Source organism: Peromyscus maniculatus, chromosome 15 (genome assembly GCF_049852395.1).
Source record: "Peromyscus maniculatus bairdii isolate BWxNUB_F1_BW_parent chromosome 15, HU_Pman_BW_mat_3.1, whole genome shotgun sequence".
Taxonomy (NCBI): domain Eukaryota; kingdom Metazoa; phylum Chordata; class Mammalia; order Rodentia; family Cricetidae; genus Peromyscus; species Peromyscus maniculatus.
Window position 1 is genome coordinate 70,239,960 of NC_134866.1, and position 26,470 is coordinate 70,266,429.

Sequence of the window (26,470 nt, forward strand, 5' to 3'; positions counted from 1 at the left end):
CAGACTATAGAAATTGTTTTTGAAATAAACTTAGGAATTTTCATTGTCTCAGCATTATTAAAGGCCATAGAGGAAGCAGGTAGGAAGAAGTCAAGTTCTTAAACAGCTTTGGTCCAGTTGAGGACTTAGAAAATTCCTTGTGTAGATTATAGATTTAGTCAGTATGAGCAATGTGTTAATTTATATGAATTGCAAGTAACAACTTACCTAAAAATCCCTTAAAACTGAAAAGAATCTATAGCCCCCACCTCAGAGAAATCTACAGGAGTCAAACACTGTAGCCCCGTTAGGTTAGGATAGCAAGCTGACACCCACTCACATAACTTACCATCTTACTGAGTATCAATGTGCTTATGGTATTGTTTACTCTACATGTCTATAGGAATTTATTGGTTATAAATTTACTAAACAGTGCTGAAAGATTTTTTTAATTTTCTAAAATAAGATACACTTTACTATATCCCTAATAATTCAACGTAATTATTTCAAGTAGCATTAGCCTTTTTTTCCTTGAGACTTTAACAGAGTATTAAGCTTGTCTGGAGACTAGTGATTGGAATTTAAATTGTCTAGAGTCCAGCAAGTTATGGAACATGTATCAAGGGCTATTAGATGGTTCTTACGAGTTGACTCAGAGGCTGGAGACATGGCTCAGTGGTTAAGAGCACTGACTGCTCTTCCAAAGGACCCACATGGCAGCTTACAACTATCTGTAACTTCAGTTCTAAGAGGACCTCAGACAGATTCATGCAGGCAAAACACCAATGCACATTTTAAATAAAAGAATTGACCCTATAGTCCTAATACTATAAATGATTAGAGATGCAATCCAAGATTCTATACAAGTTAGACTATCTCATTAACTGTTATCAATAGTTAGACTAGTCTTCATTCCTAGCCCAATAGTAGTGAAATTATTCAATTTAAGGCATATGATAGGATGTAATTAAAATTTTACAGAAGTAATCATAAAACAATTTTTTTTGTTGTGAGAAAAATAAATGTTTATTATTCAGCACAATATTATCACAGTTTTATTCATTCACTTTTAATGGTTTATTTTAATTATATACACTTGTGATATCTGTGTGTGAGCATGAGCACATGGGTTTGGCCCCCAGGAGTCTGGCAGGCAGCCTCAGATCCCCTGGTGCTGGAGTTACAGATGATTGTGAGTCGGCTGTGGGATGTCTTTCTGTATGCTGTGAATATGTGTTGCTCTGATTGGTTGAAAAGTCAATCTGTTTGGCCTATGGCAAGGCAGCTTAGAGGCAGGTGGGAAATCCAGGCAGATAGACAGGAAGAGAAGAGAGAGGCAGGAGAGATGCCAGCCACCACTGAAGGAGAAACAACATGCCAACAGACCAGTAAGCCATGGAACACGTGGCAAACATAGATTAATAGAAATGGGCTAATTTAAGATATAAGAGCTAGCTAGCAAGAAGCCTGCCATAGACCATACGATTGGTAATTAATATTGGATGATTACTTTATATGTGGCTGAGGGACCACAGAGCCAGACGGGACTGGGAAAACTTCCGACTACATGAGTCCCTTAATGTTTATATTGGGAACTGAGCTCACGTCCTCTGCAAGACCAGTGTGTGCTCTTAATAGTTGAGTTACCTCTCCTACCCCACAGCTTTGAATAGGTGTGTGTGTGTGTGTGTGTGTATCTGTGTATATATGTGTACACACGTATATTTATACATAGGTATGTATCACTGAAATCGTAAAAGCAGAAAATAAGCTAAAACTTTAAGTGTTTCTTGGAAATAACATAGATTTGAAGTGTTTATAATTAAAAATAATTTTAGTTATGGTTCACTGTGAAGTCAAATGTTCTTAAGTATTTAGGTTTAGTTCTAAGATATATAGGAGTTTAAAAGTCATTATTGTTAATAATTCCGGTAAATAATATTTTGCTTTTTACATTTTATTTAAAATCAAATTTGGTAATACAAAATATTACCTTAAATTTATTGTTTTCTCTCTATCCATAAAAATGTCATCATCTCTATATTCAAAGTGTCCACATTGAAAAGCAGAATCCATCAAAGATGAATTATATGAACTGATTGCCTCCCCTGTATCTTATTCTCATATTGTGAAGTTAATGTGTGGTTTATGGAGATAGCATGCGATTTGTGCTCATTTGGCTAGAGACTAGAGCCCAGCTTCGAGTCACACTGGGCATAGCAGGGATAAGGAATCTAACCACTGCTTCAGTCGGTCTCGCTGGCCTTGTCCACACACTTCTGTCAAATCATCCTTTAACAGTGAGCCAGGGTCCTCAGGCCAAAAGACACATGCCCATAGATGCACTTTAGTGTAAGGCTCTTCCATGAATCAAAAGGAATCAGGCATTTCCTATACAACCCTCCTTCTTCCTTTTGATGGTTTTCTTTCTTTTCGATGAAATTATATTTCCAACTAGTATTAAAAATGATAAATTCACCTCTTTCATATTTAAAATATGTAGTCCATTTTTCGTTCACCAAAAGTTAAAGATTAAGCCCATTTAAAGTTTTCATAAATTTAAAAACAAATACAAAATTTTCTGAAATGTGATAGAACTATCTAGACAAATTAAATGCAATAGATCTAATTTGTTGTCTGAGGTACACAAGCTAAGTAAGACATAGCCCCTTCCTTCTGATGAACTCTTGATAGCCACATGTGAGCAGGAGAGAAAAGACAAGGCGCATTGTATTCATGGGAGTATGCTCAGAAACCTCAGGGAAAACTCATACTGGAAATAAATAGGTCTTGGATAGTGATGGGAACTATAGGAGGTGGGACTGGTGAGAAGATGCCAGGCAGGAGAAGGAATGAAAATATGAAGATGGGCAAGGCTGCTGGTAGGCAGGAAGGAATCAGTGATCTTACGTGACAGAAGTACTTCATAAATGAGGACATGAAAAAGTTATAGCCACAAAAATAGCTTTGAGACTTCACTTAGTATTGAAAACAAAGGGCAACCTGAGGGGGTGCATCTGGTTCATTCGGTACTATGAGGCATTCACTTAGAAGTAATATCTAAAGCCTGGTGGTGGTGCAGGTGCACAACTTTAAAACCAGCACTCGGGAGGCAGAGGCAGGCGGATCTCTGTGAGTTCAAGGCCAGCCTGGGCTACAGAGCAAGTTCCAGGAAAGGCGCAAAGCTACACAGAGAAACCCTGTCTCGAAAAAAAAAAAAACAAAAACAAAAAAAAAAAGAAAAAAAAGTAATATCTAGCCAGGCATAAGTGATGCACACCTTTAATCCCAGCACTTGGGAGACAGAGGCAGGTGGTTCTCTGTGAGTTCAAGGCCAGCCTGGTCTACAGAGCGAGATCCAGGACAGCTAGAGCTACAGTGAGACCTTGTCTCAAAGGAAAAAAAAAGTAAAATCTAATACTGAGATTCATATATCATTCTTGATAAATGACCAATGAATAATATCCTGCTTACTCTAAGTGATACACACTAAAATCACAAGCTAATTAATGTCTAGTAAGTAATCACACAAGTGGCAGAAGGAATTATGTCTCTCTATGGTCACTACCATAAGAAAGCATATTATTTTACCCTCTCTTTTGAATCAATACAAAAAACATTTTTTCAATCCCTTCATCATTTTCAAAATAATTATTATAATACATCTAAGGAAACTTTGTAATTGTAAGAAAATAGAAAACTATTTCATAACTAATATTTCCTCAATGTAAAGTAATTGTTGGCTTTAATGCTGGGTTTTACTTCATAAAAATATATGTGGAGATTTAATTAGAATTAGCTAGTAGACATGAAGTATAAGTTTTAGAATAGTGTAAAATCTTACGTATATTCATGGAGAATACATTGCAGTTATTTTAATAAAAGTACTGAAGAAAGTTATCAAAAAATTGCTGGAAGCCATGGGTAGTGAGTCAATACTTGGAAAATTGAGACAGGAGGATTGCTGTGAATTCAAGGCCAGCCTGGGCCACCAAATGAGTTACAGGCCAGCCACAGCCAGAAGAAAAAAGGAAAGGAAAAAAATTGATAGAAGTATCTGGCTTTTTCTTCAAGCAAGGTAGTTTCTTTTTCTAGTATTGTGAACTCACGTTTGAAATTCAGTCAGTATATTCTTCCAGTTTCATCCTCAGATTCAGTTTTTCTCTATAGGAATTCTAAGAAAACCCTGAAGATTGAATAGCTACTGGATTTGAACTTTTAAAATTGTCTGAGATGTGTGTGTATATGTATGTATACATATATATATATGCTATTGCATATGAAGTAAAAATTAATCCATGTTTTATGAAAGAAATATACTGTAGTTATTTCTCATAATGTTCAGTTGGCCTGAATCACTGAGGTGCTTGCTCCTCTCATCATGTCCCTAATTTATGACTTCAGAACAGTACAGTTTGGGTCAGAAAGTGACAGCCAGGTGTTTGTTTCCAGACGTTGGTCATGACTGTGTCTGCTGTGTATCCAGCTGTCAATTTCTGTGTGTGCCTAGATTATCTTTGGTTATTTTGTGATGGCTTTGGTAGAGATATTAATTAAGTGATGTTTTGTTTCAGATTCAACCAATTCTGGAGACAACATGTATACTTTAATGAATGCAGTACCTCCTGGGCCTAACAGACCTAATGTAAATATGAATTTTAAATTTGGACTGTAGTATAGTAATACTCCCAATAAATTTAAATATAGATATAAATGTTATGCTGATACATAAGTACATAGGGTAACTAAAATGGAAAAGAGTCAGTAAATACATTTATTGTACAGTAAACTGATTAAGACCTCCATGCCTATAGTCTTAGTCTTTTAAACCATTAAATGCCTTTTAAAGTTGCAGAGTCAGGGAAGAGAGTAGAGCACAGCACATCCACGGCTTACTGGTCTAACTTCTCAGCCCAGCTCCAAACTGTGCTCTTAAAAGCTGAGTAAGAATGTTCTATTCAGTCAGTCCCTGACTTTCCAGTTGTGTGTGTGCATTGCAAGTTATTTTCTAAAAGACCAATCATGTACTTTTATTTCATTGCATTCACTTATTATGTGTGTGTGTGTGTGTGTGTGTGTGTGTGTGTGTGTGTGTGTGTGTGTGTGCGTGCACGCACTCGTGCTAGTGAGTGTGCTGTAGCACACGTGCAGGTCAGAGAACAACTCGGAGTGGACTGTTCTCTCCATCCACTATGTGAATCCTGTGGATTGAGCTCATGTTTTTTATGACGAGTGCCTTTACCTGCATCTTTCCTACCTGTGTGTTTTTAGATAGTCATAAGCAGCAGCCTTGTCCTCCTGGGAAGGTGTGTGAGCTGCTAGCATCCAGGCTCGTCTGAATAGTTTTCCCCCTAAGCCACCTAGCCTGCCTGCCTGTCTTCTTCCTCCATCTTTCCTTTCCTTTTCCCTGTCCCCTCCCCTTCCTTTCTTGTTTAATCTGTTGTGGTCTTGGAAGCCAGCATGATTCTTAACCGTCAGCACTCTGGACACACACCGTAATCAATGCTCAATCCATCTGTATTGGAATATGATTGGAGCTTGGGAACATGGAAAAGAAAATCCTAACTTTAGTAGGTACTTGCCTCCAAACGTAAGATGATGATACCTGCCTTCAAATGGGCACAGAAGCATTCTGGAGGAGTGAAGAGGAGGTGAAAGGGCACTGACCTTGAACTTCCCATCACAGCTCTACCCCAGCATGTCTGTTCACAGCTACTACTAAGATTGTACTTGAAACAATCCTGATGCTTTACAAGTGTGAGCAGAGCTACTGCAGTGAGCTAACAGCTGACTAAAGAGTTAGCATTGTTCAGCTGTCCCTAGGTAGCTAAATGCATTTAACCTGCAAGGTGAAATCATTCCCTGTACCCATTCAAACATGGATACATCCCCACCTAAGAAGGCGTTGATACTAGCTCCGTGATTCAACAGAAATATTCTTCATAGTGAGCCAGTAGCCTCAGCAGCTTCTTAAGAACTACCTTGGGCGTGTAAGAGGAAATTTGTCACCGCCAAGGAGAGAATGCTGATCATCTCATTTGCATGGAATGGCCATGCTTTCCAGTTGGGCATATCTCAATGAGGAAAAAAAATGAACAGAAAGGATTAGCCTGAGCATCCAGACCACAGAGATGAGAGAGGTGGGAAAGACAATTAAAGAATCCACAACCTTGAAAAGCGTTCTGAAAAGTCTCTGCACCTGGAAGTAAACCAGGCAATTTCTGATGTTAATAAATAATGTTAAAATCATTTTCCGTATGATAACAATAACTTTCTTCATTTTTAAAAACAGTTTCCAATGGGCCCTGGGTCCGATGGTCCCATGGGTGGATTAGGAGGAATGGAGTCCCATCACATGAATGGCTCTTTAGGTAAGGCTTTTTACATTAGGTGTATGGAATAAATTCAAACTTGAACATTAGTTCAGTACAGTGGGTATTATGGCCCACAAAGCTCTTCCATGTACGGATACTTGTTTGTGTGGTCACGTGATCCATAGTGTATTGGATGAGAACTGGAGGATACTTGAGTTTGGTTCTGTCCAGATTGCCCCACAAGTATGGATGCCAGTCTACCACAGCGTAAGTGTCTTGTGGCTGACGGAGACTATTCCACTGAGCATGTGCCATGCTGCCTAGCCCAGAGGGCTCCTGTCCTTCCCACAGATGTTTTTGTCTCCAGTCTGTGAACATAATATAGAGAAACTAGGTCTCTGTAATAATTCCTTAATTCTGTTGTGTATTTTTAATGTTTGCCTCATTTTAAATAAAATTAGTAACCATGCTCTGATAATACTAATAATTCCCTGATGAGACCATGCTGTGCGCCTGCCTTCAGGAGAGAGCTGATCTCAAGTAAAGCAGTAGTTGGCAGTGTGCTTCACATGTGGCACCTTCTTAGCAGATGAGGCCCAGAATCTGTAAGGCAAATACAATCCTGACAATGATCAGACAGAGGGAAAAGTAAAACTGCTCAGGTCTCGACCCCCCATGCTCATGGATGGAAGGTATAAAAGGATGTGCTTGTGATCATAGAAAACCTGGGAGCTAACAGTGGTGCCAAGGCTTGTAAAGGAGCCTCTCACTTACGTTAGCCCAACCATGCTCAGACTGCCTACCTAGGATAGACTCCAGGTCAGACACGTCCCTCGGTTCCCTGAAAGTCTGCACTAAGTGATTCAAATGACTTGCAGTGCAACAAGAGACCTTGTGCTTTTAAGGATCCATATTTATTTTTGGTAGGTTTCAAAGTTTTGATTCATTTTATTTTGGTTGACACGAAGTGTCTTGATTATTACAGCCAATAGTCATGTTTAACTATTTAATTTAAAGGCAGAGAGATTCTAACGTTCCACTCCTCAGGCACACAGCACATACTGTGTATACAGCAGGCACACACACTACAGGCTACCATATGGACACCACAGAGAAACATACACACCATCACAGAGTGTTCAGTTTGACAGTCCTGCTATAGGATTTGATTTTTTCAAGGTATTGCAAAAATACTCTAACCTGCTAAGTTGTAGAATTAGTCAAATTGTTAGAAGGCCTTTGATTACAGTACTACTAGAATCAGCTTTTAGAAGTTTCACAACGGTTGACAACTAACTCCTTACATTCTGAAGTGAACATTATTCTACATATTTACATGTAACAGTATAGCATGTGTACACTCAGTGTGTAACAATGCTGTACCTTTTTACTCACAATCAAGTCATGCTAAGCCTTTATTTTTGCTGTCCAATAAATACTGCTATTAAAATGCAATCTTTTACACTAAGATTAATTGTAGAGAATAAAATAGTTCAAATAAAACTGATATTGTGGCAAAGTTATGATTATTGCTAGTTAGTATATAATCCCATTGCCTATGTCTCTCAAGAATCAAAATTAAAATTAATATATCTTGAAGATATGTTTAGTTTCTATTGTGTATATTGAGAGCTATTTTTAATATTAGTAAAAATACTTTTGAATATTGTAGTAAAATACTGTTCAGAATATTGTCAGATATTCTTAGAAATGTCTATTTTAAATTATCAGATTTATAACATTTTCATTAAAAGATAAAGATCTGTACATGTAGATGATATCTCTAATGGTCTCCAGGGGGTCTGTAGCCATGACTCTGCTCCTGCTGTTAGGGTCCTGGTGATAGGAAGTAGCAGCAGAGTTCTTTGCTTTAGAAGTAGTTCACTCACCTTCAGGAGTTTCCATTTATAAATGCTCTCTTACCTAATGAAGGTTATCTTTTCACATTTTGCTTCAGGCTCAGGAGATATGGACAGTATTTCCAAGGTGAGTAATGTGTATTCTATGTTTTTATCTCCACTTATTCCACATGGAACACTAAGGGTACTAAATGAGTTTTATGAATATTGTTCTTCCATAAAAATTTGAAAGTAGAAGTTCAGATATGATCATTCAGCAATTAAAATATGAATATACGTAATCTTTAAGAAAGGAAAATATGATAGCCAACTTAATCATGTTCAATGCTACGTAGTGAGTTGGACTGACAGTTTGGACAATCTTTGGAAAAGTTGTAAAAGTTTGTGAAGTGTCTACAGCAATGTGACAGTAGATACTGCTGAGAAGTTGGTGTATACGGTATAAGAACATTGCATTTGTATGTTAACTTGGCCTTCCAAGCCTTCATTAGATGCTGTTGGCATGTGCAGTCAAAATGGTAGGAAAGTAATTAGAAGGAAATTATATTAATACATGTAGAAAACCAAATGTGTCTGCATTTTTCCTCCTTCAGTAATTTGAGTATCTAAAATTAATCTTTTGGTAAAATGCTGTACATATTTTTTAAAAATAACATCTAAATACTTCCTAGGTTGTAATGAAATTAAAGTAGTTCTCTGAGAGTCAAATATATTTAAAATGTTTGATGAGAACTAAAATTAGCTAACACTAAAATAATTCCCTTCGAAGTCTGCTTTAGATCAGTAAGTAGAGAAATTCACTGAAGGACAACTGTGCTTTTAATTCTATTTATATTTGTAGAACAATATAAAATTCCTGGCACCACAAAAAAAATAATATAAGGTTAACTGAAATGTAAAACAATTTAAACTAAGACTTCAGGCCCTAAAACATTGTAAACTGGAGTTCTGACATTCACCTGGAGTGTCTAGTTGCCATACAAGGTCTGTGGATACTTGGATGGAGGTGTTTGGAAACAATCAGAGAGATATTCTAGGAAAACATTTATTTATAACAAGTACTAATTTACCTCTGTGAGAAATGGTATTCACAAAGTCTGTTTCCAAAGCAAGAGGCCCTGTGTGATTTTATTACAGCTGTCTATGTGGGAGGTGCCCTTTCAGATGCGAGGACCTGCCTATGATGGGAGCTGGCTGGACTCTCCTTAGTTAGCAGTGAAATGTTAAGGTCGTATTTGAGGAGCTTGTTCTTGTATTTAGAGGTGGTTCTGAACATAAAACTTGGAATGTCTTAATTGCTATAGGAACATCTTCCTAAAACTTGCATTAATAAACTATAACTTTTATATTAAACAGACATAAGCAAAATTCTATAGGGATAAGGACTTTATAACTTATAAAACACTTTAAATATTTTTAAATAGAATTATAATGATGAATTAAATACTAGTTTTTTCATCATCCAACGCTACTAACTTGCTTAATGAACTTTTAGTTCTTTTTCTTAATGCCTAAGCATTAGTTGACTATATATTGTGGGCTAAGTCTTGATATGTGAACAGTGAGAAGGAAAAAGAGTGGGGGGGGGTGTGGATTCTTTCTTTCAGTGAAGAACAATGTGCCAAGGCAGCCTGCTGGGCTCTAACCCCAAAGATAAGCAAATGTGAGATCACTGCCCCCTAAGAAGCTCTGTGTAACTGAGCAGACAAAACTGGAAAAAGTTTTAAAACGTTTGGGTCATGTGTTTTGAGAATAGAAGAAGCAATAACTTACTAATTAAGAGAGGCTTTGAAAAGAATACTTAAAAGATAAAAATTGAAGACTGGACAGTTAAATGGCTCCGCAGGTGAAGGCACCTGCAGTGTGAGTCCAGAAACCTGTGCTTGACCCCCAGGACTCAGGTACAGGTGGAGTGAGAAGTGACTCCTTGAAGTTGTATCTGACATCTGTGTGCCACAGCACACTTGCTCACAACATACATGCCCACGGCACACACGCCCACGGCACACATACTCACAATACACATGCCCATAACATACATGCCCACGGCACACACGCCCACGGCACACATACTCACAACACACATGCCCATAACACACATGCCCACAGCACACATACACACACACACACACACACACACACACACACACACACACACACACACACACTAATAATACATTTTTAAAAATTAAGTGGAGACTACAAAGTTCAAGAGAGGTAAACATTTAGCCAGAGGAATTGTGTGTGTGATTTTTTGTTGTTGTTGTTGTTTTCGGTTTTTCGAGACAGGGTTTCTCTGTTTAGCCCTGGCTGTTCTGGAACTCTCTTTGCAGACCAGGCTGGCCTCAAACTCACAGAGATCCTCCTGCCTCTGCCTCCCAAGTGCTGGGATAAAGACATGTGCCACCACAGCCCGGCTAAGTGCGATGTAATAAATCCCTTAAATATGGGCTAAGTAAAATCTGAATTGTATTTTAAAGCTAAATCTTAGAGCAGAAATACACAACATACCTATCCACTGAAATAAGAAAAATGTCACCAACACGGTTAAAAGAGGTAAAAATAACCTTTCCTGAACTCTTCCTGTCATACTAGTCCCTGGTTATGTGCTCCGACAGCTGTGCTTTCTGGTCATTCTGAGTACCTTTTCTGCGTGGTAATCTTGCCTCGGTGATGAATTCTGCTGGAGACGCTGCCCACAGATGTGGCCATAGCTAAACGAGGTGTCACAGAGTTCCCTGCCAGGCTCAGGGGCCAGGGCCCTTTTGCGTGAGTCTTCATCTTGTGACTGGTTCTGTGCAGCTCAGTTTCTTTAATCCTCCACATTGAAGGAGACATGTCATATTACAGCCTTTGCCGATAATAAATACTTCAGGTAAAAACAAAACAACGTATTTTGTCCTTATCATTATAATATTTTCAAACATGATCCAGTGACTAGAAGAAATGGGTTTCAAAGATCTAATGCTGCCCTGATTTATGTTGTATTCTTTTAAAATTCCTTTCAACTTACTTATATAACCCACCCCTCTTTAAAAAAGCATGAGTTTGAGCCACCGTGCTATGAAGAGATTGCATAGAAAACAGAAATAATAACATAGTGTTGTTCATTAAAAAAATCAGTGTTATTTTTAATTCTAAATATTGTCAGATCAATACCTTGAGTCTGGAGGTGTAGCTAAGTGATAGAGCATTTGTCTAACATATACAAGCCCATAGATTCAAATCAGCACTAAAAATACTAATTAACTAAGTAAAATAAAACCAATACTTTAAGTCAGAAATCAGGCTTGAAGTTAGCTAAACTTTTAGAATAAAAAATGATATGTGAAAAAGTACAACCCAGATCTAAATCACCCCAAATGTTCAGTGAAAATCCTCACACAAAGTTTGGTTTTCTTTTTTGAACTAAATCAGTGCCTTAGTTACTTTTCAATGGCTATGATGGTCTCCATGACCAAGGACGCTTATAAAAGACAGTGTTTAATTTGGGGCCCATTGTTCAAAGGGTAGAGTCCATGCCATGACAGGGTGGGAGCGAGGCAGCAGACAGGCAGCAGAGCACTAGAGCTGTAGCTGGCATGGGCTTAAAGCCCACCCCGAGTGGTGCCAATCTTCCTCCCATGAGGCCACACCTCCTTATCCTTTATAAACCATTCTACCAATGGGGACCAAGTATTCAGATATCTGAGCCTATGGGGCCGTTCTCATTCAGACCATCAGATTATCATTCCTGTTTTCAAAGCACAATATATTATTGAATTAGCAGCTCTAATAACTAATGAATCTAAGGTGGTGCATTTTATAAAAACTTTAAAGGAAATGAAGTTGTCAGGTTGATTTCAGAGTGCACTTACCTCTCTTCATTCTTGGGCAACTAGCATTTTGGAGGAAAAGCTTACCAGAAACGATAGAATTCTTTTTCTGCTATGGAAGTGTGGCTCTCAGCCATGGGCATATAGAACTCCTGTGGGCTTCAGAGGACCCTTGCTCCCAGATCCTCCCTGCAGGGGACAGAGAGACAAGGCAGGAGCTGCATTAACAACAGCTCATCTGCCTGCCTCTGCTCCACAGGTCAACCATAGATGTAAAAAGCACACATCCTTTTAGGAACTCATTCATAAAACTTTGTGTTTGTGATAGGTCTTGTTGTAGTCAATCAAAATCTTCTAAGTAATTCTCTTTAAAAAAAAAAAAAATTCCAAATGGTGGTTGCGCATGCCTTTAATCCCAGCACTCGGGAGGCAGAGCCAGGCAGATCTTTGTGAGTTTGAGGCCAGCCTGGTCTACAGAGCAAGATCCAGGAAAGGTGCAAAGCTACACGGAGAAACCCTGTCTCCAAAAAAAAAAAAACAAAACAAACCTGAAATAATATGCCATGTGGTTTAGGGCAAAAGTAATCTAGAAATCTTCCATTTAAAATAACAAAGTGTTTGGTCGTGAATTTTTTAAACTTGATAAATTATAACTTGAAATGCTTCCTTCAGTCACCATTGCAGGGCAGTATAAACATGATTTATATGCCACTCTATGTTTCCTATTGGCCTGGACTGCCAGGTACTGTGCATAGTCCAAAGTATACTGTAAGGTAAAGATAAGATGGGCAAGCTTAAACAGGTTCTTACAGAGGCCCTGCCAACCTCGTGATGATTGCTAATAGCAGCTGCTTTGTCTCCGAGAAACTTCCATAGGATCTGTCTTTTTAAATTAATGGCAGATGTTACTTCAGTGGAACTCTGAAAGTGAGTTTTCTGGTCCTAAGGCATCTCTGTTGTTAACAATCTCTCTTCCTTATGACTCACATCAAAATAATTGAAGTAGTATTATCTCCAAAGTTCACAAAGAATTAAAGGAAATGTCTACTAAAGCAGTGACCTTTCAAAGTTTGATTAGTACAATTACTAAGGGAGTTAGCCTCTATCATGCCTTATCCATGGTTGGCTCTCTTCATCAGCCTCCTACTGGGAAAGTTGGGGGGGTTGTTATTGTTGTTTTGTTTTGTTGTTTGTTTGTTTGGTTGGTTGGTTTTTAACTCTAGAATTCTAGAAACTATAAACTGAGAGTGAGGAATTGCATAAACATTGATTCTGGGAGGAGGAAAATAATTATAGTTTATTCAGGGTTTTGCTTGTTCTCAGACTTTCATTTGCAAAGGTGTTAACTCTTCTTCTGGTGCAGAGTGTGAGGTAGAGGATGAGGAAGAGCCAGTTAGCATCCCATCTGCTTTGTCCAAAGTACGCACGGCCTGTCCATTGAGTGTTTGAAGCTGCAGCGCAGGAGGGAGAGGAAAATCTTCAACACTGACTTCTCTTCTGAATCTTATTTACAGAATTCTCCCAATAATATGAGCCTGAGTAACCAGCCGGGCACCCCAAGAGACGACGGTGAAATGGGGGGAAATTTCTTAAACCCTTTTCAGAGTGAGAGTGTAAGTATTGCCTTGACTGTGTTATTATGCTATCAGTAAAAATGCTTACAGCTGTTATTATTGATGTTTACATAGTGTTCAATTGGTTGATCTTCTACAAGTCAGAAGAATCTTCAAGTGCAGTCTTAGGACAAAGGGTTCTAAGAGACCTTTTATTTATGTGCAGTTACCAAAACCATAATACTAATTTTCTGGAAGGGAACATCCATGTCATAGATCAAATGGAAAGCAGCTTGCCTCTTTGGTGTGTCCTACCTTCTCGCAAAATGTCATCCTAAGACTGTGACAATAATCTACATGTATTGTGGCTTCACAGTAGGCTTTATTGCAGTGCAGGTCACATGGGTGGTCTGTCAGCCTGAGTTTGACACCCATGGCATTTTTAAAGTGTTCTTCTAGGGTTATAAGTCATCTTCACAGATGTAGACAGGACAAAAAGTGAAGCTGCAAAGTTCATTTGTTTATCTAGCAAACAGTTCCTAAGCACTGATATCAAGGCAGTGTGCTAGACACTGAGAGGACCAGAGAGACAATGTGGTGCCTTTCTCGAAGAGCTACTATGTAATGCAGTGGTTTTTAACTGGTATTTAACTCTAGAAACACTCAAGGAATTTTTTAAGTTTCCAAGAGTCTCCTCAAAAGTCAATGGACTCAAGATTTCTGGGAGTCAGGTTGGGGGTATGTGGATAAAAAGGCCCAATTAGTGATGGCAAGGGTTGCTCTCTACTGGAGCCACTGAGTTGGGTTACAGGACAAGCTATTGCAGAGCCCATGTAACCCATGTCTCACACATGTGGGTCTGTCAGCAGTGGGAGGGGCAGAGGCAGCAGTTCCCAGAGCTACCACCACGGGTGAGTGAAGCCGTGGCTAAGAGCGGTCTACTTTAGTGCAGAGTGACGGGCACCACACACGGAGCCCGGGGGTGGATGATGGTCTGTGGATTCTTTTGCTTCTTGGCTTTACCGATAGCCTCTACTAGAAACAAGGCTGTCCCTGAGTTTAGACTGTAAAAAGTTTTCTTTCTGCTAGTTTGCTATATTTATATGCTTGGTGAGGACAAAGGAGATAGATAAAATTATACGAGAAAGCGTAGCTGTCATTGAGTGAGCAGGGGAAAGCAGGGTTTGGTCACACAGGAGAGTCCAGGAATGATGTTTTTAGAAACTTGGTCACTGGTGTCGCTCAGGAACGTGGACAGATCCGTCATCTTCACTGCTCACTTTATCTAATAGGAGACATTTATTTCCCTCTGTTGAATTCTTCCAGCAGTGACATACTGTAATGTCACGGTGAGGTGTATGGTGAGTCAGTTCAGTTCATTTACTGTGTTTGCAGAGTTTTCTAAAGTGAGGAGGATACCATCCCTGTCCTTAAGAGTGCAGTTCCACTAACATGTTTCCGTGACTAGCTTGTATGTCACACATAGACACAGACATACTACAGTAACCATCAACGCTGAAGAAGGGACTGAAAAGAGAGCATCTGTGTAATAGAGTGCTGCTCCATTCCAGAACACACAGTCTTGTTATTTCAACAACTTTGACCAAACTGGAGGACAGTGTGTGTGGTGACAGAAGAGAGGTACAGAAAGACAACACTGGGTGGCCTCACTCATATACAGAATCTAAACACTGTTGGTCTGGCAAAGTCTTCCATAGAAGCTGGCTGTGATGGGCCTCTTAAACGTCCCGCTTGAGACCGTAATATGTGTGCAGCCCTAGGTTACAGGTATAAACCAGACTTGCAAATCAAGCACTTACTGGTAATAAGTCATAAAGAAATGCGTTTTAAAACAGTGCTTTGGTGTGCACATGTCTTTTTACAATTTATTAAGGACAAGATCTGTTGAAATAAATGTTCTTCCATGGTTGTTAGTTTGCTTATTTGAGATAGGGACGCTCTATGTAGTTCTGGCTGATCTGGAGCTGCTCTGTAGACCAGGCTGGCCTCGAACTCACAGAGATCGTCTGGCTTTGCCTCCTGAGTGCTGTTTTATGTGTTCACATAAGGAGTTTTGGCTGTTTGTTACTACAGGACACAGAACATCTTCATATTTTCAGAGTTGATTGATATTTTTAACCTATAATCATCAATGCTAAGAATCTATTCACGTAAATATATGATACAAGATAGCTGAAGAATGTTTAGGACCATTTCATAAATTGATGGAAGTCTGTCAAAATCAAGAAAAAATCCATTTAATCACTTTTTAGCAACCAGAGGTCAGCAACTCAAGCAGCAGTTTTTAAAATGAGACATTTTCCCATGGGATTACTGCCCTAAGATAAACTAATTTGATGCTTCCATGCTAGTGGATGACTGCAGGAGAAGACAGAAAGTTTTTGTTTCCCATAATTAAATTATTATTTCTATCAAAGCAGAAAACTTTGTGTATATGGCAAAAAACAGTTCAGAATGTAGAGCGTCCTCACTCTGCGCTGAGCTGCTGGCCCTGGCTAGCGTGAATGCCACATGCACTGAAAGTTCCCCCTGACTGTTCCAAACCAAGGCTTCAGTGACGCTTCACAGTGCATCGTGCCTAAGCACTGCCAGGAGGTACTTGACGCTCGTTACATGTTTGATTTTGCATTAATTTTTGGTTATTGTACATTCAGAACCATTTTAACTGTTGCTCATCCCCCTCCCCCACCCCACATACATACATTTGGCTACATGACCCCACCTGGAGTCTCAAGCCACAGTTTGTGACTCTGGGTTACAGGAAACCAGAGCCCAGTGGGATGGGTCAGAAAAGGCTGAGCTAAGTTTAAGGGAAGAAAGGAGTTGCAGAATACAGAGAGATTGACAGTGTATGCTGTATTCTTTCAACAGCCAGGAGAAAGGGCTTTAACGTTTCACTGCAGAAACATGGCATCATTTAAGGACATAGCTATGTTTAGCCTCATTTGAACAGTCTATAATATATCATCAAAATATTACATGGTACTCCATAAATATAAGTAATTGTTGTGTCACTTTTTAAATTAAAATAGTTTTAAATAAATGCTGGGGTCGATATAAATTGGGTATTTCAAAGGTAAGAGGAATTATTAGTTAGGGATAGAAAGTAAACCTTTTGAAAAAGTTCCACATGACTTTAACGAAGGGCATCCTGATTGTCAGTGCCGCTGCACTGGCTTGGAAAGAGAGGGCAGCAGATTCAGAAAGCCCTGCGAGGGGGCAGAGAATCGGAGGACAGAGACAAGAGCTGTGGGCTGCTGCGTGATCACGGCCTCACCCTTAGATCCCAGCAGACTGTGTCCAGCAGAACACTTAGTGAGAGTAGCTGGAACAGGGTTTCCTCACCCGACCCCTGGCCAAGCCTGGCTGCCCTGAACTCAAAAGGAGCTTCAGTGTGGAGTAAAACTGTGGGCAGTCTTGAAAAATGAAGCTTCCTTCCTCTCTCGTGGCCCCAGCAGGAGAATTCACAAAAGGAAAGAGAGATACTGCATCACCACCCCGGGGGACGGGCACAGTGGGGGATGGGAAGGGGATGCAGCCACCGCAGTCGGGAGGAGTAAGTCTGTACGGCTCCTGCTGGCTGCCCCGGCCTCTGGACTGTCCAGTGAGGGAGTCCACTTGCTGGAGCTGCTGTCGGAGTTATCTGGGGCGTCCTTTGTGTTCCACAGTTTACTGAGGAAGAATTTCATCCGCGCATGTAATGTGTTTTGATCAAACCTGCCCCGTCCCCACTCGCCCCTGCCAGCGCCCTGTGCCCTGTTTTTAAGCCCACCGGGTGTCCTGGTGCTGCATGGTGTGGATGTTACCACACATGTTGTTTACATGTATTGAAGTAGGATGGGTGTGAAAGGAGAGGTTCTGTGCTGACGAACGTGGGAGTCAAGAAGTGACAGAGCTTGTGTCTCCAGTAACTTCAGGTGTACTGTAACCAAGAAAACGCAGAACTACCGAGGGAATTCAAAACCCCAGGAAACAAGTGTGCAGAGTCTAGATTTTGAAGGCGTGTGACCCTGAAAGGCACGCGCTGGAGCAGGCTGCCCCTTGACGGTCAGTCACCTTCCCTAGCGGTGAAACCGAAGTCCAGAGGAAACACAACTGCTCAGGGCTGGCTGTAGACTAGACGGTATCCGGCTCTCTCCCTACATGCTACTTCGTTTCATTACACCAAGACAAAAACAACGCCTATCCACAGAGCCAGCGCTGCACGCATGCTTGGCCGAGCCAAAGCAGCAAAACAAGGCTCCTTCTTTCAAGAAACAAAGCTGCCCCCTAGTGTTCGCATGCTGTAAATGTTTGGTTTTGATGGTGCAGATACAAAAATGATTCAAAAGAAGAAAGCGGTTGAATTAATTTGTTGCGTTAATTCGTAAGAAATGTTTGCACATGACGATTGTCTAATCAGATGAGTGGGTATGTTATTAGAATGACGGTACTGAGCAGTGACAGGCTGGCAGACAAGGCTCCCACCTCCTCTCCATTGTCTCCTGCTATTGTCAGGAAACTGTGAGCCCGAGTTCCTTAGGTAGTGACGCACACATTGAGTTAGTTCACGTTATATTCAGGGGAGCAGAACTAGACCCTGTTTCTCTTGTCCTTCAGGAGACTTAATGACTGCGCCTAACAGAGTCTGTGGAATATTAGGTGATAAGGAGGAGACTCCACAAGTTCATACTAGGACATGCTATCTCAAAATATGCTTTACAAAAATAGATAACATAGACATATTTTTAAAATAATAGCTTTTGATTTTTTTTCCCTAAGCCAAACGAGTGCTGTCAGTGGCTAACGGGCCGTTTTATTCTCTGAGGAGAGAGAACCAGAGTAGCCGAGCAGTTCCAACAGTACGGCCTGATATCACAGCCTTTGATATAAACATCACAGTGTCTCGTTGTACATGGATGTAACAACACAGCAGAAACGCTGATATGAGTCAGCACCGGGCATCAGGAATAGTGTGTTTCTGTTTACCGCTCACTCTTCCTTTCTTCTGGGAAAATGTGAGCCACCCCTTCAGGACTCTGAAGAGCGTGATCTGTGGAAATACTCCTGTTTGCTTGCATTCTGGGAGGCTTCCTAGAATTTTATAACTTTCTGTAGTTTCATTTTCTTGAAATGATTTTGATAATAGAAACTGACAGTGAGCAGTCCACAGCCTTCGGGAGCATGTGACGCATGGCCTGGGGACGCCCGGGCACCAGTGCATCCTGACGTTCTGTGCCAGACTATGACATGTCGCTCTGTAGCTGCATGCATTACTCAGAAGTTCTACTTCATTAGAGTCTTGTAGACTCTGAGTTTGGTTTCCTGGAGCTGATGCATCAGTCCTTTCTGACTGGCCCTGACCCTCAGTTTCTCTGCACCTAATTTTTTTTCTCCTCAGTTTCTGTTAGGGGCAAAGCGACTTCTCTGACCCCCTGATGTATCAACAGTATTTTACTTTTCTGTGAGATTTTTCTCAAGGCATTTGATCTGCCACGTTTCAACAACAACTAGTGTTAAGGGATAATAGCAGCTACTAAAACACTTGACAACAGAGCATGTGCACATGTACATCATTGGACAGTGTACATTAGAATAAGAAGTATTTTATGAGCTTCCTAATGTTATGAGATATATGAATGAGCTGGAATCCTTAGGGAGAAAGGATTCCAAACATCTTAAATCCAGATTGCCTGAGCCGCACGTTCAATGGAAGGGTCTCTAGAGTCCCAGAGACTGTCAAAAGCATTTCCTGTGAGACTCTGAAGGAAACTATCCTACCTTGCTTTAGGTCACTGGCACAGCAACTCTCAGAAATAATGCTGGTAATCCGGCCATGCAATTTAAATATGTGATTAAAGTGAAACATGGAAATTTTCACTGCTGAGTCTTCAATGGCTACATTTCAAGAACTTAGAAGCCACATGTCTATGGAGCCTGTTATACTGGCTGGGACAGAGTAGAAAGTTCTATCATCACAGGTTCTGTTGAACCACAGAAAGGCATTCCCAGTTCTTATGGTGGCTACAAGGAGTACGGAAAGCATGGATTAAATTTCTCTGCCCCCATTTTTCTGTAGAGATGTGTTTTCCTCTTTTCTTATTGCTTGTCCTGGTCTCTGAATATAACTGTACTCTATAGTTTATATAGTTATATTGTGTGACTAAGTACATTTAGTCCCAGGCAGTGGGTAATAAGTTGCAGCATGGTGAGGTGAAACTTTGTCACATTGCCAGGTCATTGGATGTTTCCTTTTCAGCACAGGGTGGCTCCAAGTACTCCTTACGTATGATGGCAAACGGGGCCATTGATTTGCTTTTGACTTGTATTTTCCATCTTGCCTTTCTTTCTGGGTTAGAATACATTTTTATTTTTTTATTCTTTGAGATTATAAACAGTTACATCATTTCCTTTTTCCCATCATTTTTATTGCTCAATGTTCCCTATTATCCAACATGGGAGTCAGAACTACTTAACTAGCTTACCTTCCTTTTACCAATATAGAGCTCAGCTATTCAGGGACAAATAGATTCTGCTTGGTGTGACCAGTGTTCGAAGAATTAGCAGCCCCCTCCTGTGGTCCAGGTACTCTTTTCCCAGCCTCCTCCTCCTCCTCTACCTCATTCTCTATATTTACTCAGAACAGTGCACTTGGGGGCTTACATCCTAATAACTTGTGCTTCAGAGGACCAAGCCCCTGTCCCAGGTAATGCTTACCTGGGGCCTCTTCCCACTTGAGTTCACCTGAACTTCAGCTCTGCCTGCAATCCATCCCAGCTGGCCTGCGGTTCCTCCAACACGATTTTCCTGTTCTCCCAACTTTGTGAAAAGTCACATCCCACTGCCCACATAGCCACAGTTAGTCATTGGATTCTGCAGTGTGGAATCTGTCCTTTGGATTCATCTACCTCTCATCCTGAGACACAGTCATTAGTAGAACATTAAAAGAAATCACCCTTTGAAGTGCTTTTTGCAGATTTTCCATCAAGCATTAGGCTATTCCAAGGTTCACGTTTTTTATTTTCATGTAGAAACCATCATGTAGACCCCCTACCATTTACAAAAGGTGCTTGTCTTGACTCAGAAGCTCCAGAGCTGTGCCATCCATGACGGCAGCCTCTAGCTGCATGTGGTGATTCACACTTAAGTAAATTGAAGTCAGGTAATGTTCTAAATTTCCACCCTACGTCATGTCAGCCTCATCATACTGTAAAGCCGAGTCCCTGCTCTTTCCTGCAGTGGACTAACACTGGGTTGGGGGAGGGGCTCTATGGTGGTGCACACTGGAGCATCTGGTGTTCCCGTGAGACTCCGCAGAGCTGGCGGTCGCTCTGTTTCCTTACACTGTTCAGTACTGAGCACTCTCTGTGTGTCTCATCAAGTCTGTAGTTTAAGGATTATGTGTTTAGTCATCCCCAAACTCCTGGGTGCTGTCATAAAGGCTGTTAGAAGGGTGAGAAGCCTGTCGGCAAAACCCTCATCTGGCTGCAAGGAGTGTCTGAGGGACTGGATGATTATCTAGGTCCTGGGGAAGAATCAAACTTGGTAGAGGAAATAGTTTAAAATTTCACAACTAAGAAAAGCCATACAAACCCCTCTTGTTATATATAGTTCCTTATTGTCCTGAGGTTAAAGGTGTATGCATAAATGTTCATAGAAACGAAAATTCATGATTTATCCTTCTGTACTAAGTTGAACCACACTGACCGGTGACAGGATCCCTGTTAACCAGTGATTCTCTGTCCTTGCAGTACTCCCCCAGCATGACCATGAGTGTGTGATCCATTACCAAGTCTCCTCATGAAAAGCATCGTGAGTCAGCCCTTCACAGAACTACTACGGAAGAAAACTGCTCATCAGTGTACGGTTAAAGGAATCCCAGTCAACCAAACCAACCTTTAGCTCCTGCTCTCCCCATTTTGTGAAGAAAGCGGGTCCAAACGTGATTCAAACAGCTGTACGGAGTGGCACATTAGAATTGCCCTAAACTGAACTGCAAATAATCATCTGTGTATGTATATGTGTGGGAAAGAGAATGTATCGTATATGCAGATCTATATGCACATATACGCATACATGCATTGACCCACAGGACATTGTAAGATATTATCACATGACATCTTAAGTAGAAGTAAGTAGGGACTTTTATTCCATCCTTTTTTTCACGTTTACATTTTAATTATTAAAGGTTGCTCCTGCCCCTCCCTGAACTATTTTGTGCTGTGTATATCACTGCTTTATATAAGTTATTTTTTAAGGTGAACTCAGATGTTATGGTTTTGTAAATGTCTGCAATCATGGATAGGAATAAAATCGCTTATTTGAGAGCTTTCATTCACTTGTGTCTGATGCAAGTTACCTGGGAGCCCAGAGGGCACTAAGTGAGAGTGTGTCTTCATCCTATGCCCGGCCGACGTTTCCTCGGTGACCATCTGAGCCAAGTAGCTCAGTACCTTGTTCGTTAGGAAAGCACTTCAGCATCGTTCAGATGGAGCCTCCCGCAGTGCATTTCTGCACTGACTGCTTTCTAGTGAGTTCTTTCTTGATGTGTTTGTCTTACATGATGCAGAAATCATTACCTGACTCAAATGACCTAGCCCATAGTAATAAAGTGACATATTTTTAGCACCACATTTATCCTGACAAAACCCAAAAATGATAATAAAGCCACTTGTCTGAATTTGTGACTTTTCACACAGGTAACTGGAGGTAAATTTTTTATAATATACATTGCGAAATAGTATTTGGGTTTTTATTTGGATTTCCTGTGGACATTTCCACAGAGACTTGAAAACAGACGGACACACTGATATTATTCAGGCTTTTAGCACCAGAGAGAAAAGAAGCCTTAGAGACTTCGGGAGTTTGTTTTTCCTCGGCCAGTAGCTTACTTGTGGAGCAGATGGGAGCCTGGCCTTCTGGAGTCCCTGCTCCCTGGCTGCAGAGAGCAGGCCCTGTCTGCTCTGGTGTGGGGTCAGAGCACTGGCATTAGGAGGCAGGTTATCCGTGTAAGGTTGTGACTGCAGACGGCCAAGTCTCCACTGTGTCTCTGACAGTTTGGAAGGGGTAAAGAAATAGCTCTTACTTATCTCGCTCACAAAGAGCCTTGCTGCATGACACTTCCAGTCTTTGCCGTTAGGTTTAACCCTATCTCCAAACACCAAAATCCCAACAGGAAAAGTATGTCGAGTTTACCTGATACTCTGAAAGATCCTTTCTCTTACTTGTGATACAAATAACTACTGATCGCGCTCCCTACCTGCTAGGAGAAGGCACTGTCCAACTAGGAGAACCCTAGCCAACCCCTGTCCTGCTAGGAGAAGGCACTGTCCAACTAGGAGAACCCTAGCCAACCCCTGTCCTGCTAGGAGAAGCCGCTGGGCTTGCAGCCTGAGTAAAAATGTTGACACTGTATCTGCCAGCTCTCCCTTCCAGGTGATTGATTCATTCTTTCTGAAAATTAAAAATTTTGGCTGTACACACCAGGGATTCTGGGAGAATCATAGAAGATCAAGAAGATGAATTAGCTCTACACTGAAGATCTAGACAAAATTATGAGTCATAATCCGTAGCACAACATAGGAGCCCACAACTGCCCCAGAGAGCTGCCTTGTAGTAGCAGACTCCAGAGACAGGTCGCAAACAGCTCACACAGACCTGGAGCCCAGGTGACCTGAAGGTGACGCTCTGTGCATTCCCACAGGATTCACCAGGAGTAGTGGCAGCTTCCACTTCCTATGACAATTGTGCAAAAATCAACTCTTCAGTGAGCTCAGCTTTACAATGCCAGAGTTGCAAACCATTTTGTTGGCTCTCCTCTCCATCATCACTAATTTTTCATTTCATTTGCCTTCTGAGAAGGAAAGCATTGTTTCTTATCACAAAAAAACAAACAAAAACCGTGAACCTGATTTTATTTGCCCTTATTTGAGAATAGTTCTGGAATATAAATGGCATCACGTGGCACTTTTAACCTGTTTGGTCAAAAAAGTGCGAGTGTATGGGGGGGGAGTAAAATGGGCTTGTATTTTGTTTTATGTGTTTGTTTTCAACATGTAGGGATCAATTTATCATTTCTTTCCTTTCTTGGAACCCAAATTAAAAATACTTATTTCCACTTTATAAATTCCTGAAAAACCTTAAAAAAATATTTTTAAGACAAAACTACATTCACAACAGGAAAATAAGAATTCTTAATTTTTATAGCCAAACAATTTTGTTATCTGAGTGGTGAACAGTATCAGTATATTGATTTTGTTTAGATTTTAATTACTTAACATTATTTTGCTGGTAGAAAAGTTGAACCCTTTCTTATACATTCCACCACTGTCTCCACATTTCTCTTGTCTGCCGGCCAGGGCTTATTTTTGCACATTTCACCCCATAGTAATGAAATCAGCAATATTTTCCTACATTAAACATGACACGCACACATAAAACATGAGAATAAATAGGTATAAGCATTAATTCTTGTTATTCTGCTCTGTCCTGCCTAACTCACTGAAATTGAAAAAACACGTCATGCTAAGATGTGAATGGTTCTTAACCAGGCGACTTTCATACGGTGGAGATGCCTAATGTGAGCAAAAGCTTTGGGCTACACTTGTCTCTCTCGTAATACCACAGATTTCTTGGGTGACTCAGCACTCCTTTGAAAGTGTTCCAGGTTCAATTGCTAGTGAACAAAACTTTTATAGCTAAAACTCCAAGGTTAAGATTTCTCAATTGCCAAAAGACTAACAAATCAATTCTGTTCCCCCTCAGCTATGGGGAGTGCTCAGACAGACCTGTCCCTACAGAAATTAAGTAGAGAAAAGTTCTTCCATTTCGATGTTTACGATTGTGTAAGGTATCTGAACTCCATTGCTGGAAAGGGCCACTCAGTTAAACAGCCTTCAGTTTGGAGACGGCGGGTTTGGCATATGAGTACACCGCTAGTCTGCCTCCACCTTTCCCTTGTATTCTGGGACTGCCCCCTCTGCAGGCAGACTGGCGGTCCTCCATACTGGAAAAGCCCGGTCAGCTTCCTGCCTGGTTTCTCCATGGAGACGGGATACAAGGGTTGAACATCTTGCCCTCTCAGCCTCACATCTTTCCTTTCTGCTCAGTATAGTACCAGATTTCAGTTTCCATTGCTTGGTTATTACTGTTCGTCATAAGCAGTATTACAGATCACAATTACTCAACATCTGGATGTTCTCTTGACATGGTTTTCATGTTTTCTGTGCTGTAGTTCTCTTCCCTTGACACATTAGCTGAGGCAAGCAGCCCATGAGTACATGGTAAGGGGGAAGGTTGATGTGAGGAGACCATGGTCACATGGTTTACCTGACGTGGGTTGGTCTGTTTTGTAGTTTTCCTTCCTGGTGGGCTAAATTTCTCTGCTATGAGAAGCACAAGACTGTGTTTGCTTATAACAACGGTTCCAATTTTAAACATTTGTAACAGTTCCATCCCCCCCCCACCCCAGTCTGAGAAATATGCCTTGAAAAATACTGGAAAAGCAAGAGCAGTGAAGCATTATTAATCCCACTTCAGGTTTGCATACTACATGTGTGTGTGCCTGTGTGTATGTGTTGACGATGGCAGCATCAATTTTGCTCAAAAAACCTCATTCCTACTAAGAATCATGTTATTGACACATAGCAAACTATTCTTTCTTTTGACTCTTTTTCATTTCAGTGGTAAAGTATCTGCCAAAAGTTCCTTAGGATACAAAGAGAGTTACACAGCTCTATGCTATGTCTAGGCCTCTATATAAGCAGGAGGGGTTTCTCGGGCCCAGATTTAGCTTCTCAACATTGGATTTTGTACTGGTCTTGTCAGAAATCGTGCAATAATTATAGCTTCCTGATATACACACTTATGAGAAATTGAATAGACATCACCTAAAGCATTAACTTTACCCATGAACCATCATTCAATTTGGATGACCTACTGATAAAAACAAACCTGAGGTCTCTTTAATTACTTCTCTAGGCTCTATTATGAAGAGAAATATTCAGCTGAGTGAATCTCCCAAGGAAATTTCCTCTGTTGAGTTTCCCTTGGTAACTTACATAATTTGTTTTCTTGACTAAAGGAATAATTTCTGTACAGAGTTTAAATGTGAATATTTTTGCTGTCTACATTTTAAAAATGAAATACACTACTATATATAAATGTTACAGCATTTAATGTGGAACTAGGTATTTTCATGTATGCATTTACTGGGTATTATTAGGACAAATGTTTGATTCATTTTGATTATCCTGGTCATTCGAATCTTATCGTTGGCTTCTAAAATACTTAGCATTTCATTTCTAAAAGAAGACAGGCTGTTACTATTGGCAAAGGTAAGTATCATTATTTCTTGAAAAAATGATATAAATAGTTGTTCCCAGTTAATACATTTCACTTTCTCTTTTTTGGCAAGTGACCTCAGTGCATCGCCCAAGGGCAGGATTTGGATCCTGTACAGGATTCTCAAACTCTACACAACATGCTATAAACTAAGTTTCTAACATGTCGTAAAATTGTCAGTAAAATGTAATTAATCATTTATTTGTTTGAAAACAACTCATAATCTGTCCATCTTATATGGTTTGAGTAGAAATCCAAATTTTTGCAATACTTTTGAGATTTTCTTGACATAACTGATTAAAATTTGTGTGGATTTATATCAGATCAGACTTCAAAAATGTTTACTTCCCTTGCATTAAGATAACCAATGTATAAACTATGTTAGGACAAATAATTTGAAGGACATGTTACTGTGACAAAAAGATGGAGAAGTCTTGATACATAGAATTCTTGATTCATAGTAGCCATAAGACTATTGAATTGTTTGTGATTTTAAGAATATAAAATGTTTTCTTACTACATGTGTTAAATTGTTACCTACAATGTCTTCCTGGAAAATAGAATTATTTGTAAGGTTTTTATAAATGCACAATTTATGTATAAATATA

The 26,470-nt window shown here is 40.2% G+C and overlaps 1 protein-coding gene across 8 annotated transcripts in view; it reads left to right on the top strand.

The window, feature by feature from the left end:
- Ssbp2 (single stranded DNA binding protein 2) overlaps positions 1-21,854 on the top strand; it is a 259,573-nt gene extending 237,719 nt beyond the window's left edge. For all 8 annotated transcript variants that reach the window (XM_076552045.1, XM_076552046.1, XM_076552047.1 and 5 more), the window contains 5 exons: positions 4,554-4,624; positions 6,272-6,350; positions 8,251-8,279; positions 13,482-13,580; positions 21,272-21,854. In XM_076552045.1, the coding sequence (XP_076408160.1) occupies positions 4,554-4,624; positions 6,272-6,350; positions 8,251-8,279; positions 13,482-13,580; positions 21,272-21,301 (308 nt within the window). In that variant the 3' untranslated portion in view covers positions 21,302-21,854. The remainder of the gene's footprint in view (positions 1-4,553; positions 4,625-6,271; positions 6,351-8,250; positions 8,280-13,481; positions 13,581-21,271) is intronic.
- Positions 21,855-26,470: the final 4,616 nt, after the last annotated feature.